The sequence below is a fragment of the Passer montanus genome, unplaced genomic scaffold (assembly GCF_014805655.1).
Source record: "Passer montanus isolate IOZ18808 unplaced genomic scaffold, ASM1480565v1 scaffold24, whole genome shotgun sequence".
NCBI lineage: Eukaryota > Metazoa > Chordata > Aves > Passeriformes > Passeridae > Passer > Passer montanus.
Window position 1 is genome coordinate 10207528 of NW_024367037.1, and position 15065 is coordinate 10222592.

At 34.8% G+C, this 15065-nt stretch overlaps 1 protein-coding gene across 1 annotated transcript in view; it reads right to left on the reverse strand.

The window, feature by feature from the left end:
- CCDC102B (coiled-coil domain containing 102B) overlaps window positions 1-15065 on the reverse strand; it is a 41698-nt gene that overhangs the window by 3902 nt on the left and 22731 nt on the right. Inside the window, exon 4 of the mRNA XM_039711072.1 lies at window positions 14571-14679. Within this exon, the coding sequence (XP_039567006.1) occupies window positions 14571-14679 (109 nt within the window). The remainder of the gene's footprint in view (window positions 1-14570; window positions 14680-15065) is intronic.

Genomic DNA, 15065 nt, shown 5'->3' on the forward strand with positions numbered 1-15065 from the left:
GTAATTTCCACTCATCCATGCCACAAATTATTCTACAGAATTTAAGCAAGAGGTATATTACACTGAAAATTTAATAAGCCACGGGTTGATTATGAATTAAGGACCATGACACCCTCCTAATAAAGAAAACCCATTGAAATAACCATAAATCTTTATAAAGTCACAAGTGAATTTCATTCTTACTAATTTCTTCCCCATAGTTAGTCAGAAAACTCAGCACAAGAAGAAAATTTTTCCTTTCTGTAACTCAGACAGGAATATTGTCTCTCAAAAAAGGTCATATCCATGTCTTTTCAGAGCCAAGAACTCAAAAACTGTGAATTTTTACTGATCATTTTTAAAATTATTGCACATTCATAAGAAATGCAAGGAAGAGAATGTGCCCTTTTACAGTGGTATTTTATGAGATGCCATCAACTTCCAAAGTATGGAATGTGCTTCAGCTGCTAGAAGGAATAGCAAACATGCAGCTTCCTTAAATAAGATATTGAGATAGATTGGATCCAATGAACTGAAAGGCACCTCTGCCTAAAGATCAAGCAAAAGCTCCACATTCCTGCACTGAATTCACTGTGAAACATCGATTACAATTCCTGACATAGTTGCACAGGGTCTGAAGACATTTTTATCAGTGGTTTAAAAGTAATGGTATCAAATGCTTAAACAGAGTCTCTCAGCATAATTGGGAGAAAAAACTTCTTGGTTGTAGGATCAGGAAAAAACTCATACAGCCGGCAGCATCTTCAAAGAGATACACAAGAGAAGAAAACAGTTACATTGATGAATCTGGTTCTCTTAAATCACTTCCAGTTTTAGTTCAGCTGTATCTGTAGAACCTGGAAGATACACCATGGTTCCACTCCACTGCTCACTTCCCTTTGAGAAAGGTGTGGGAGAAAGATGCATTTCACATAGCAAGACAATCACGTGCAGCTGGATAGAAAACAGTTCCAAGAATCTTTGTTACTTGCAAAACAACTCCTATTTTGTTGGGGTATAGGGGAGGGAGTCTGTTTTTTTTTGTTGTTGTTGTTGTTGGTTTTTTTTGTTTGTTTTTTTAAAAATTATTTTCTATTTTATTGGGATTTTTTTTTTAATTTTGAGATTTCTATGGCTAGAAATCTGTAAGAACGTGAGAAAAACTGCCAAAGCCCCTAAGGTCTTAAACAAAACTCATCAACTTTCCTGCTTCCAGGATCAGGGCTGCTGCATGCAGGTGTGGTGTTTGCTGGAAAGCAAAATTCTTACTCGGCATGTGTGACACTGGGCAGTTTTGCAATGATTATTTCCAGTATGTCTGACATTTTCTAGAATTCTTTTCTTTTTCCACCTAAAAGGTGCAAAGACTACCAGAATCCATATCACTCCTTCCACAGGAGAGGGAAGACAAATGTTGGCTACCATTTTATTTGACAAATGCTTCAATACAGAAAAAAAAAAAAAATTACTCTGTTTTTTTTCCTATTTCATGCAAGTCTGCCAAGAATACCATTTAGGCCATCAGCAACTATACTGAAATCATGATAAATGTTATTGTGCCTGACAATATCTTGAGACACCAAGCCTTGCAAGAAATAGAACTTTTTAATGAATGCTTATATTCATAACAATGTCTAGCACCAGCATATTTAGTAATCAAATGTTTCCTCCTCCTGGTTCAACTCAAATGCTTAAGTCTGCTGGAAGCTGATATCATTGCACTATGCTGACATTAAATGGAAAGTTGCTGATTTACCACTAATTTTTTTCTCTCCCCTTGTCTACACACAGAGAAAACTCTTTTGTGTGTATGACTAGTTTAAAAGAAGTGAGTTATGCAGGAATAGAAGTTGTCCATAGATATATAAAAAGCTTTAAGCCTGAAACTTATACAGTAATAAGAAATAATATAAGAGAGGCATAAATAAGTTCAAGAATAGGAACATGGTCAGGTGGAGAAAATTACCTTTGATCTTACAGGTCTTTCTTTCTATCTGAATCTGGCACTGCTTTCATCCGTTTCTTGTGAGCTCAATTTCATATGGACTATGTATTACATTAAAACTAACACCACCTGTTCAAGAGAATCTACTATTCATTCAAAGAAAACAAATTTTCTATCAACATCTATCATAGAAAATTATCCATAATGTTTATCTAAAATTCTACTTTCACCATTTATTTGTAAATAATTGAATACTTCTTATTTGAGATCAGTAAAGAGAATATCAACAAATCATGCACTCATTTCTACTTTAAAATTATGAAGGGTTTTTGCATTTTGATCTCATTTAAAATGAGAAATACTTCTATTTTTCATGTGGAAAAACTAAACAAGATGACTTCACAAATATTGGAAGTTTCTTTCAGTATCACAGAATGGATAAGGTAGGAAAGACCACAGTGGGCCATCTGGGCCAACATCCCTGCTCAAGCAGGGTATGTTAACCTTCCTCATTGTAATCCCAATTCATAACAAGATTGAGACTAGAAGAATGTCTAAACAATCAGTGTCTACCAAGCTGTACAGTGTTTCTTATTTAGTCAACGTTTTCATGCATCAAAAATAATTTTGAAAATTATTAGGAAAAAATTTTAAACTAGAATGGACTATTATAATGAAGATAAAAAAACACATGCTATAAATAAAGAATCTGATATTTATAAGATGTAAGGACAATTTTGTCAAGTAGACATTCTTGCAGGCTTGCCAGAAAAGCATGAATGTTTGCATGAGTATTTAAAAACAAAGCAGAGTATGATTATTTTTTCTGATACATTTTGTGCTGTTCTATTCTCAATGTTCTACTGATATATAAACAAAATGTTAAACCATTTGTAGGCTGTCTTGGAAACTAAGGGACTTTCACCCATTGTTTAAAACAAGAAAATACAAAAATGCTGGGTTTGTTTTTATAGCCAGGCGATATATTAAACATATCCACGTGCCCTGATCAGCCAAATCACTAATGCACATGAAAAATAAACCATGTACTTTATTATCTTGCAGAACAGAATTAAACAATCTGTAGTTCAAAATTCAAACCTCCAAACATATATCCTATCATACCAGTCCACACAAATGCCTGTTAGTTTTGTTATGAGTAAAGTGTGCTTCAGCTGAGAGAAACACAGAAAAAAAAGTATCAGCTGCTGCCACATAAGGAGCCACTGAAGTACCTGCCCCCTCACCACCAGAATCTTGTTTGCTGCATCTTAGAAAAAAAAATGCTCCTGAAAGAAAAATGAAAACCCAGATTTCTAAATTAGGGAAAAAGATATGTAATCTGTAATCTGCTTCTCCAGCATTTTGAAAGTTGCCATAATAAATAATGCCTGCTTTTTCTTTTTGTCTACAGCTGGTTTAAGAGTATCTCTCCCTTGCAAATATCCTAACTATCAAGGTACTGGGAATTTTTTAGAATTTTCCTGAAATTCTCCTCTCTTCCCCTATAAAATGAAAGCAGTAAGTGAGAGCTATTTACTCACTGAAAAGGAAAAAAAATACAATTAAATTACCAATAATAAATTGTCCATCAAATAATTCTTCCTTTAAAACTTTTACTGTTGTTTAGAAACAAATACACGTATTCTTTTATTTTATATATACCCATGCCATAGATAATTTCATGCAGACCTTACACCTCTATTATAATATGGACAACAGTAGAAGGACTTTATTTTCCATCTCTGTCTGGGATTAAGACCCTCTCCTCTAGCTCACACCACAAAGACCCTCAGTACAGACTTGGCTGCCCTGGACACTCCAATTCTAGTCCCATTCCAACAGCACCTCTAAGCATTCTCCTTTGCTCAACCCTAAGAGAAACCTTGTTCCAGTCTCTGTCTGGAGCAAAGAACTTCACCTCCAGAAATTCTGTCAGCATCACTCACAACTTCTGCTCTGTATTTCTCCTTTTAGCTGCTGTTCAGCTATATTCCCCTCCTACTTCTATGGTTTACTGTATTTCAAAAGTAACGCTCATGGTATTAAATGTACCAACATCTACATCAAATGTAACTTACTCAGCTGCACTAAAAAGATGCTTCACTAGCTTACTTCAGTAATTTGACTCTACAAATTTACTAAATGTCCTCTTTTACTATGGTCTTTCAGACTATCCAGTATCAGTTTTTTATGTGAGTTCCTTTCTAGCCTACTTCATACTAACCACTCCCAAAAGTTTTCTCAGTTTCTGGAAATTGCCTATAAGTCAAACACTTTCACTCTTTCCTGCACAAATCTGAGAGCAGTTTTCAGAGTAATTCCTGACTGCAGAGACAAAAGTTGAAGCATTGGTTCCAACATAATTTAATTACTTATAACTCTAATCTTAGGCATGCTTTAAGTAGCCTTTGACTTGAAGGCTATTTTTTTAATAATGAAAAAACCAGTCAGATTCAAGTGATTTCTGTACTTCCCATAATTAGAAACAGAGACTGAATCTAAAGTCATTTGAATGCACTGGGCATCTTTTTGCAGCATACCTTCTACTGCAGGCTCTTCAAATTATGTTGTTGTTGTTGTTGTGTTTAGCAAAATATTGGTGCTTAGATAATCATGATCTTACACAAAAATGGCATGTACAAGATGCTGTTTGCTATATTCCTAAATGGAAATTATATTTGAGTTGGGACTAACATGACTAAATTATCCAACTACTTTTCCTTTTTTGACTGGAAATGAACATAGTAATTAGAGTTCTAACTAAGATTGATCTATACAAACATTATACAGTGGTTTAGGTGAACTTAATATGTTTTCTAATCTCCTTCAAGGAAATAATTCACATTTCAGCTAATCCCTTAGAGAATACTGCTTGAAATTTATAAGGGACTCGTGCCAACCAAAACCCTCAAAGCATGACAAGCCACCACTCATGTGGAGAGTGAGAATTCCAGTGTACGAACAAATGACTATTTCCTTTTGCTACTGTGCACAGTGATGTCAAATTTTTAATCCAGGGAAAAAAAACAGCAAAAATTCCAATATTAACTAATAATCAACAGATCTAATAACTGTAGCTCACGACAATTAAAAAAAATTAAAAGTAAAAAATACGCTTTAATATTTATGTTTCACTAACAAACAAGGTAAAACTTGAGCTCTTGAAAAGTACAAGGAAGGGCTAGATTTGTTTACAAACAATAGCCTGCTTTTCTTATAGGTGATTGGATTATGATAAAATGCAGAAGGGGTGGCAGTGGTAATAGAATAAACAAACTACATTTAAAATTCTAAGTAAATGGCAAAGATTGTTTTAGGAGTAGGATTACATTAATATTTTTCCTAATGTAATTTGAAATCTCAAAGGTTTGGCATTCTTAAGCAAAAAAAAAATAAAATAAAATAAAAAAATAAAAGAAGCAAAGCAGAAACTTTCACCCCTTAATCTTCCTCACTGACATCTTAGCTTTATGAGACAGAGAGGAGGGAGGGAGGACTCCTCACTCTGTGCTAAAAAGTTCAATTCCAGAATTTCTGGTTTATATTTTAAAAGAAGGTGGAATAGGACCCTGCTGAGAATATATATATTTTTTAATGACACCTGAAACTTCTTATTAAACTCTGCTTAATTCCCTTTTTCATCCAAGTATTGTTGCAAGACTGAAGTTTCCCAGTTTAAGAGGTTCTATGATCTTCATTTAGCTTACTAACATTGCTAGTGTTCTTATCAGGGGAGGGGACCATGTATGTATGTGGATTTTTGGTTGTTTTTCCAAGTCAAAACTAATAGAACAAGCTTCTTCCCAAAATAAGGAACACAGTCTAAGCTCTGGGAGACCTGAGACTGACTAATGCAAAACCTCTTTTTAATAGCAAGATAAAAAATAGATTTGTATGCCATGTACAGACTTTAATCAAAGGAAAAATGAGCTCATATTCTATGGAAAGAAATGACCAGACCAATTAAATTTTCATTCTTAACTTTCTGAGCAATAACAATTTATATATCATTTACAGAAAATAATTTTTATATTTGGTATTTTTACAAATAAACAGCCTAGAAATTTAATTGCAGTCCAGACTATAAAAGCTTGCCCCCTGTTACTTCAAATAGTTATTGACTGCTGTGTGTTTATGTAGTTATTATTAGTAATTAATTTAGGAACTAGAAGACACTATAAGCCATTCTAATAAGTACTCTGAAAGGAAGATGACCATCCTTCCTCAAAAAATACAGGGATTGATCATAAGAAGATGAATGCAGACATGTAGAAAATCATCTGGAAAAAAATGTTAAATAGTGCAATGGGTAATATATTTATTTATTTGCTTGTTTGTTTGTGAAGTTTTATTTACTGTACAGAAGGTCAATAACTCTTTTGCTTACAACCAATTTCTTAGCCAGCTTTCCATCCTCACTTTATATTGCTGAATTGAGAAAAAATGTACAGCTAAATAAAGAACTGTAAATGTAAAGCGAAATCAATAACGATCAGCATGATCAGGAAACATTCAAAACAAGTCCAAATTGTGCTCAGTCTCAAGAAGTTCCTAAACTGTATGGGTATTACATGGTGCAGATCAGAACACTGTTCAACCCAATTTTAATTTTTAATACAAAATTATTGAATTGATAATATTAAAGATATAATAGGAATGCTAACTGACAGATTGGAAAATAAGATATTAACTAAACTTAAAGTACATTTTTTAATCTAAGTGCTAAAGAATCACAACAAAAAAACATCAAAATGACAGTAACAGTCAAAGCCCCTACATTTAACTTAGGGACTACACAAGTTCACTTATCTTACAGATGATGAGTGTTGACTTTTAAGATTAATGGTCATGGGATGCTGGGAACAGGATGTTTTCTGTAACTGTAGGTCTCTATAAATAAATACATGTCAGATTACTAGAATACTAAATAGTGTGAAAGCACACTAGAATTTGTAATCATTGCTTTCCTGCAGGAAAAGCACCCATACCAACATATTTAATTAAAATTTGGAAGTCTGATTTGACATAAAGTGAAATTTTCAGGAAAATCAAAATGGCATCAAGGTTCCTTGATGACTACCAGACTATTATAGCAATGTTACTTAAAGTGCAGATAAATTGCACTATAATACACCAGATTCCAAAAATTGCCATGGTCTGATGCAGTGAACTGTCTCCTTAAGCATTAACAACCTATCCTAAAAGGGACAAATTAAACCAGTATTCAAGCTTGCTTTCTCTTCTGAACTGTAAATTCAACAGGATTCAAGAAGTAGAGGAGATGACTTGTTCAAAGAAATTTAAAAGTGTTATGCTGCTTAGAGTTCAGGTAAATATAGCATAGGACATTTCTCCATACAGCTCTCCATTCAGATTAAGAACCTGAAATATACAACTTTAGTTGTTTGATCTAGATAAGCAATTATATAAAATAATCTCTGTAGAGCAGTGGTTCTACTGCTTACAGTTTACATGTCTTCTGTTTTATCTGAGCCATACCCACAACAGAATATCATACTGATACTCTGAAGTTTCAAGTGTCTCTGAAGAATCTTGTTTTACAATTTCCAATCACCTGTTACTACACAGTTTAGGAACTGATCAAAGGTTCATTGACACCAGCAGATTTCTCATTGACTTCAATTTAGCACTCATGCTGTTACTTGAAGAAATATGCAGTACTTCACCAATTAGAAGAAAATTATCTAAGGCTGCTTTCCCAATCAAGCCTCCTCCCAAACTGGATTGTTAATTTTTAAGTGACACATTGCTCCCCTTATCCAGATAAGAATAAAAAAAGGAACTGAATCACTAACTGCAAAACGCTTGTATCTTTAATTAAATCCTTTAATGTCATCAATTTTCAACATTCTACTTGTCGTTACATTTAATTCTTCAGTGATTGGTTACTTTTTTCAAGTAAATTCTTCCCAAGTTGCTTTTATGTGGATCAATGACAAGCAAGCACACTAGCAGAAATATTTACTTTAACATCTAAATGAATGCTAAAATATAACACCAAAAGATAAACTCAGGGGAGTTAAACATATGCTAAAAATTAAATATTAAAAAGCCTTTTTGTTCTGTTTTGGTTTTTTTTTTTAACCATACATGGCAAAGAATTAATTTCTGATATAGAGAGCCATATGGTGAACGGATCACATTAATACATTATTAAGAAGCAACTTTGTCATAATTTTGGGCCTTTCAATCTGATCTACGCAAAATTATTTTAATTATAGATGCAATCATAGAATCATACAGTGACCTGAATTGGAAGGAACCTTGAAGATCATCAAGATCCAACCCCCTGCTCTGGGAAGGAGCACCTTGACCAATCACTAGGACCAATCACTTCATGTACACAAACACACACATACACACACATCTATGTGTGTGTGTATTTGCACATTCCTCCCTCATTTTCATTTCACCAAGTTCTGCTTTCTGCCAGTAGCAGGACAAAAGGCTAAACAAACCTCCTCAAATGGTGCCATTTAGGCATGGTGCTCCTATCACAGAAAATCTGTGTGCAGAAACACATTTCAGTATCCACATATGTTTCTTCTGAACATACTTTCTTACAGAACTAACTTTTCATCTCTCACTTGTCCTTAAATTTAAAAAAACCCAAAAAACAAAAAACAATAAATAATCTTAGTCTTACTTGGTGTTTGCAATGCAAATTGTGTAATGAAGACAGAGAAAATATTGGCAAGTATGATCTAATGGAGTTTAAATATCTTGTCAGAAGCCAGTATGGGGAAAAAAAGTCAATAAAACTGTAAGCTTATCCTGCACTTTCCAAATTAGATTTGTGGGAAAATAAACATCAAATGGAACCTTAATTTTATGCAGCATGACAAATTATACTTTATGCTGGACACTAAGAACATTAACTACATCATTTCCAGAGATAAAACTAAATATGAACAGGGACCTGATATAGGAAGAGTGGAAAGAATAGTTAACTCTGCAAGAATTGCAGCTGAAGCAACAATACAGAATTCTTTCCTTATTCTCTGACCACCTGTCAATTATTGTAATTTATACAGGAACACTCAAAATTCTAGACCTAGTCTAAAAATAATGAGATTTTATTACAGAAAAATTAACTGCACCAAGTTTCCATTCTATAAAGTCATTTGCATTCTCAAATAATTCAGATGCTGTTTACAGAAAATTGCCTAATGATATTTTAAATCCCAGCCTTGAGGCTTCTGATAGCAAACTCTATAAAAAGTCCTGTAGCACACTAAAATAGACTACTTTCTATTCTCTATAAAATTATTTTTTGTACATAATTTTGTTCCTATGATAGCCACACAAAGTACTCAGCATTTCTGGGGATCTCAGGTAAGAAAATAAACAGAGAAATTCACAGGAGCTAATACAGCCTGAATGGCTGATAATTATTATGTTTCTGCAGGATTCAGGGGACAATCAGAAGGCATTTTTTGAGTCAGGTGAAGAGTATGTGACAGAATGGATGATCTTACCATATGTATCTAAATTTTCTCTAAGATATAAGAGTATTGTGTTTTCTATTTCATATATGTACTAAGTGAATGAAAAAAAAAGCAATTTCAGGTAAACAGCTGTGTAGCACATTCACACTGTTAGGTAATTTCAGAATAAAGATTTCTGGAGAAGGTAGAAATCATCCAGAGACTTTAACAAGATCTACCTGTTGACAACTTGGGCCTCCAAATAGGCTGTTCCACTTTAAAGAGCATTTAAATGTTTACAATGATAGGAGAAAAGTTTATTTATCCAGAAGCTTCACTCACATTAGTGGAGCTTCCTTCATCTGGCATCTGGGAACAACAGGTAGGAACCATTCACAATCTCTTAAAGAAAGTAATGCTCCTAAGAACAATACATAGATTGTTGTAATATAATGTAATACATCTATATACTGAGAGAGAGAACAGAAAACATTTGTTTAAAAAAATGTTTAAAGATGGGGTTTTTGGCTTTATCGCAAAATCAATAGCTGGTGACGTACGTTCAATTGTAAAAAAATAAAAGAGGAAGAACAGAAATGTCTCTGCCAAATATACCAAATGGTCATTTAGATTGTTTTCCTTTTCATCTAGGTATACTTTTTAATCACTGATGCTTCTAAAAGATTTAAGTACCAATTAGTGTAATTTTTGATTCATATCCCACAAACTGAGATAGGAATTTCCCTCATTAACTACCAAAGCACTAAATAATGTAGAGGAAGAGTACATTCTGTACTTCAGCTAACTGAAAATTCTTTTAAACAACACAGACTTGCACTGCCTATAGAGACATTTGTAAGTCTACAGTGCACACCAGTGGACTATAGTAGTACATGCATTTTCCCATGTTTTTCAGGATATTTTTGTAAATATTCCATCTTATTTAGCTCTTAAATGACCAGAAAAGCACATCCTTCGGGATTTATAAAGATGGATATAACATTTTGAGGAAGATTTGCAACGAGTATAAACAAGAATGTTTTATTGCACATAAGATTAAATGATCATTCTAAAACCTAAGACTTCAACAGGCTTGCTGACTCCAATTCTATATTAATAAACATCACAGCAACACACCAAGGATTTGCTTTGTTTTCCAGAGTCCAAAGGCCTAACTAATCAAACTCAGACATACTTTTTTTTGTTTCTCAGATTGATGGTTAATGGAGCTGTAAACTAAACTGTATCTGAAAAAATTGGATACTCCATTCCTGGGGACATTCAACAAGCAAAATTATAGATGTAAAATTTTTCATGTTCTTCAGAGAACTTAAAGATTCCTACTCTTTCCAACAAAGTTTACTTTAAACCCAAGCATATCTAATGTCAATACTCTTTATTTACTCAACAGCCTTACAAACAACTTTTGCCTTTCTGTAGATACTCATGTAAAGACAACAATTAGTGTAATTTTATACTGAGTAATTTCTCTCCTGTTTAAAATAATAAAGTGTTTTACATCTTTTAATGGACGAACAGAATCGTTAAAACAAAAAAAAAGAAATTATCAGTCACAACACCAAATGCAACTTTCTGTTGTACCTGTTAAAACGGTCTAATTTATGGCCCCAAACAAGTCAAGATCAATGGTAGTGTCACACAAAGCTGCCTATAATGCTCATGGTTACTATGATCATAAATTGTCTCTTTACTACTTTTTTAAATTAACTCAATACTTTGAAAACTTATTTACAACTTCCAAATTGATGCTGAATGGATAATACGTTAAAACCATGATCAGCAAGATCAACAACATTTTCCATATTTAGTTTATTCCAAGCTGAGTAAATACTTATCTTTTAATGAAAGTAAATAAAGAAAGTGATTAGTTACTGGGAGCACTAATTATCAAGTCTTGGCAGCTGTGAAGTTTCCAACATTCCCCAAAATCTCTCCAACTTCGAAAAGGCTAGAAGAGCTATCCATTCCTAAAAATGGCTTCATTTGCAGTGGCACTGTCACTTGCAAACCAAGCACTTTTTTTTCACATTCACAGTGGGACTGTTAGGCAATCTACCAAAGGAAATAGAAGATTAATTTAGTCAAGGATATGAAAATAATCCAGATGTAATGATTGATCTGCTTTTAATCTAGAAATTCCTTTGTGATTTAATAGTGGAAATTTATATTAGAATCAGATTCCATGCTTAGCTTAGTAGATTTCTGCACTTTCCTTTATTTCACTTTCAAATGTTTCACTGTCAAAAATCTTGTCTGTTGTTCCAGCATCCATTTCTCAACAGCAATATATAGTGAGTAAAATTCACATCTGTGTTGTTAACACACAAGGTTTGGTTTATTTCAGTAGAGTTTCCGCTTACAGAAACCCCCACCACTGATATAAATAATTTCATTCAAATTACTCAGATTCATCCAGATAAGTGTTTTTCTGCAATTTAAAAATGAGATTTATGTCATAAATATCAGAAGCTGAAAAGAATACTCAAATATTACCTCCTGTTAACAATTAAAGAAATCGAGCATGTTCCCAAGAAAAAAGCAGCAACACATATATGTAGACATGCAAATGCATAAATATTTTTATCTATCTCCAATGAATTCTCAGAAAATTTTTACTTCCTATTGTTCTATTCCTGATGACAGTGCCATAAAGAATTTCATAAAGATTACATTTCTTAAGCAAAACTATCAACTAAACCCATACTTCCTCTGTTTTGCACAAGTATAACAAGCTAAAAATCCTACTTAATGAGCAAGTAGAAAATAAAGAACTAAAATCTGAAGGAACTCAAATATGAAATATAGATATTAGTTTGCTGCTGCATTGCATATGCATCACCTATTAACTAGAACTTGAGATTTAATAGACTGCTTGCAATTCTTTCCAGAACATGAAATAAAGCTAATAAAATTCCCTCCATTATTCCAAATTTGAGATGTTAAATTCATAGGACATTTTTAATTCACTATCTGTGTTTAGTTATATAGACATACATTTTGAGTTTTGAGGGATCAAAGAGGTCCTCTATCCATTGTCCTGAAAGCTAAAACCCATAAACTGCAATACTAATATTTCTTATTCTTCTAGTCATGAACGCAGATTGAAATGAACATGTATTTCCTAACACCAATTCAACACAACCAGGCAATGTTCTTAAATTACTCCTTCAAGGCTTATCTTTGTAAAAGTAAATTGCTTTCTGGCATCAGAACTCCACCATGCTGAGCTAAATTGGTCTCCTGGCACGTCTACCTGTTCTCCCAAGTATGAGGACAAACCTTTGCTGTACTCCAAGGCCTGACATCTTTGGTTGACTCCTTTGTTTACCTATCAGAGTTGCCTCCCATGGGACCCTTCCCAGCAGTTCCCTGACTAAGCCAATATCCTGCTCTCCTTAGGTTCAGGGTCTGTACTCTGTTACTTGCCTTTCTTCTTTCAGGATGATCAACACCGCTATTTCAAAGCTACCACAGAAGAAGAAATAATTCACATACCCAGCTAGTTTCCTTCATATTAGTCAACAACAAATCCAGTTATTCATCACCACTTGTTGGCCTTCAGCTAGAATTTATTCTGGAAACCCCACTGAAATCTCTGTGATTGCAGCAGCTATTCTAACTTTCTAGCAGCTGTAGCCACCCACGAGACCTGGGATTTACAACTTCGAGATGTGTTCTTGAAACACTTTTTTGTTTCCTCATTAGGTGGTCTGTAATAAACTCCTACCACAATGACACCCTCACTGGCCTGTCCTCTGATCCTGGATTCACAAGTCTGATTATCCCCCATCCTTCTGGAGATCTCAAAAGAACTGAGCTGCTTTTAAATCTGAAGGCAACTTCCATCCCCTCAGCCCTTCCTTGTCAGTGTTTCTAGAAGTCCTTCACAGTAGTCCAGTTGCATGGACTTGGCGCAGTATTTGAATTTTTCCAACAATATTGTAGTTCTTTATCCACATACAATTCTAATTCTCACTGCTTGTTTCCTAGGATGTGTGCATTTCTTTACCAACATTTGAGACAGGTGTCCCTTCACATTGTTTTATCATTCCTGAAGTCTTTTGTGCTCCTATCAACCTGTGTCCTGAGTTTTCCAGCCAACCACCTGTCCTTCATTTCACTGTGGTCTGTAATCTCTCATTGCTTCCTTTCCTAGTTTGGGTCCCCATGACCTCAACCCCAGAGCTATGTGATCATTCCCAATATGCTCCTGGCTGATGCCCATCAGGCTGAGTAGTAGCATAGCAGTCTAAGGACTGCACAGACCTTGGCAATCTCTCTGCAATTTTCTGGATCCTAGCCCACAGCAAGCCACTTAACCCTCAAAAAGCAAGTGGGGAACACAGGGGTTTCTATCCTCACAGGAGCAAGTCTCCTACTACTACCACTTGCTGCTTCCTCCTGATGTTAATGCATGGTGTGTGTTAAAGCTGGCTCTGATGCCTCACAAGTTATAGCTTTCTTCTCTTACTTCACTACCAGGTGTTTGAACCTTTTGAACTGCAGATCTGGAAAAAGAGCCATCCTCCAGTTCCTGGAGAACATACCTTTCCAGCCCTCCTACTGCGGGACTCTATTAACTGTGAAACTCACAGCCTCTGGCTGCCCCTCCCATGTGGTTCAGACTTTTTTATCTCTGGGTGCCTGTGAAGATCCTGTTAATCTCCTCTTTGCATTCTCTGATCCTGCCCAGCCTTACTTCCTTGTCCAGGTTGATGGGGACAACGTATTTTTTCAGGCACTTTCTACACCTCTACTGCTCTATTTCTCCAGGCAGGGCTTTCCTGAACATCCCCACACCCAACATGAGCCCTTTCTCTCTGAATACAAGCCCCACTGGACCCTGATCACACATTGCTGGACCACCAGCCTCACCACGCATGGGGATGGAGCACCAGAACCTGCTGCCTCTGGCTGGTCCTTTCCTGGAAGCCTGTGGAGCCATCCCAGTGCCACTCTCACAGCTCCCAAGCACCAGTGCTGCCATGATAGCATCCACACACCCTCAACAGGTCCCTCCCATCTGTCTACACAGAATAATCATTGATAGATGGTGGATTTATCACACTCATAAACCCACAATTAACACAATTAATTCTTAATTACAACACAGGAAATCAGAAGTCTAAATCCTTTTTCTTACTTCATGTGATGACAATGTACTGCTAACATACCTGTTTCAGGCTTTCCAGCTTGGTTTGTCTCAGTTCTTCATATTTCCATTTCCAAATAAATAATTCATTTTCCATCTTTTCCATTTCTTTCTCCAGAAATACATTCATTCTAAAAAAAGTATTTTAACATTTAGCATTGCACAATTTTGAAGCTGACAGAACAAAAATTGCTTTGAATTTCCTTCTCATAGCTTGAGTTTTCTCTTGACTTTTCCAATAACCTTTATTATCATTGCATAATTAGCTCAGACGTTTCACCAAAAATAATAGTTAAATAGAAAACAGAAATCCAGTAGTATAGAATCAAAACTTTAAATGAAATAAAATTTTGTGATAAAATGAAGAAAATTTGACTTCAGTTAGTGATTCAGGCCACCTAATTTATCTCAAGTTTCTTCACAATTAGTGAAGACCCTCAAAGAAATTGTATTAAAAACAGAGGATTAAACACATGTATACAGGGGGAAATATACTATCAAGACCAGAAACCAAATA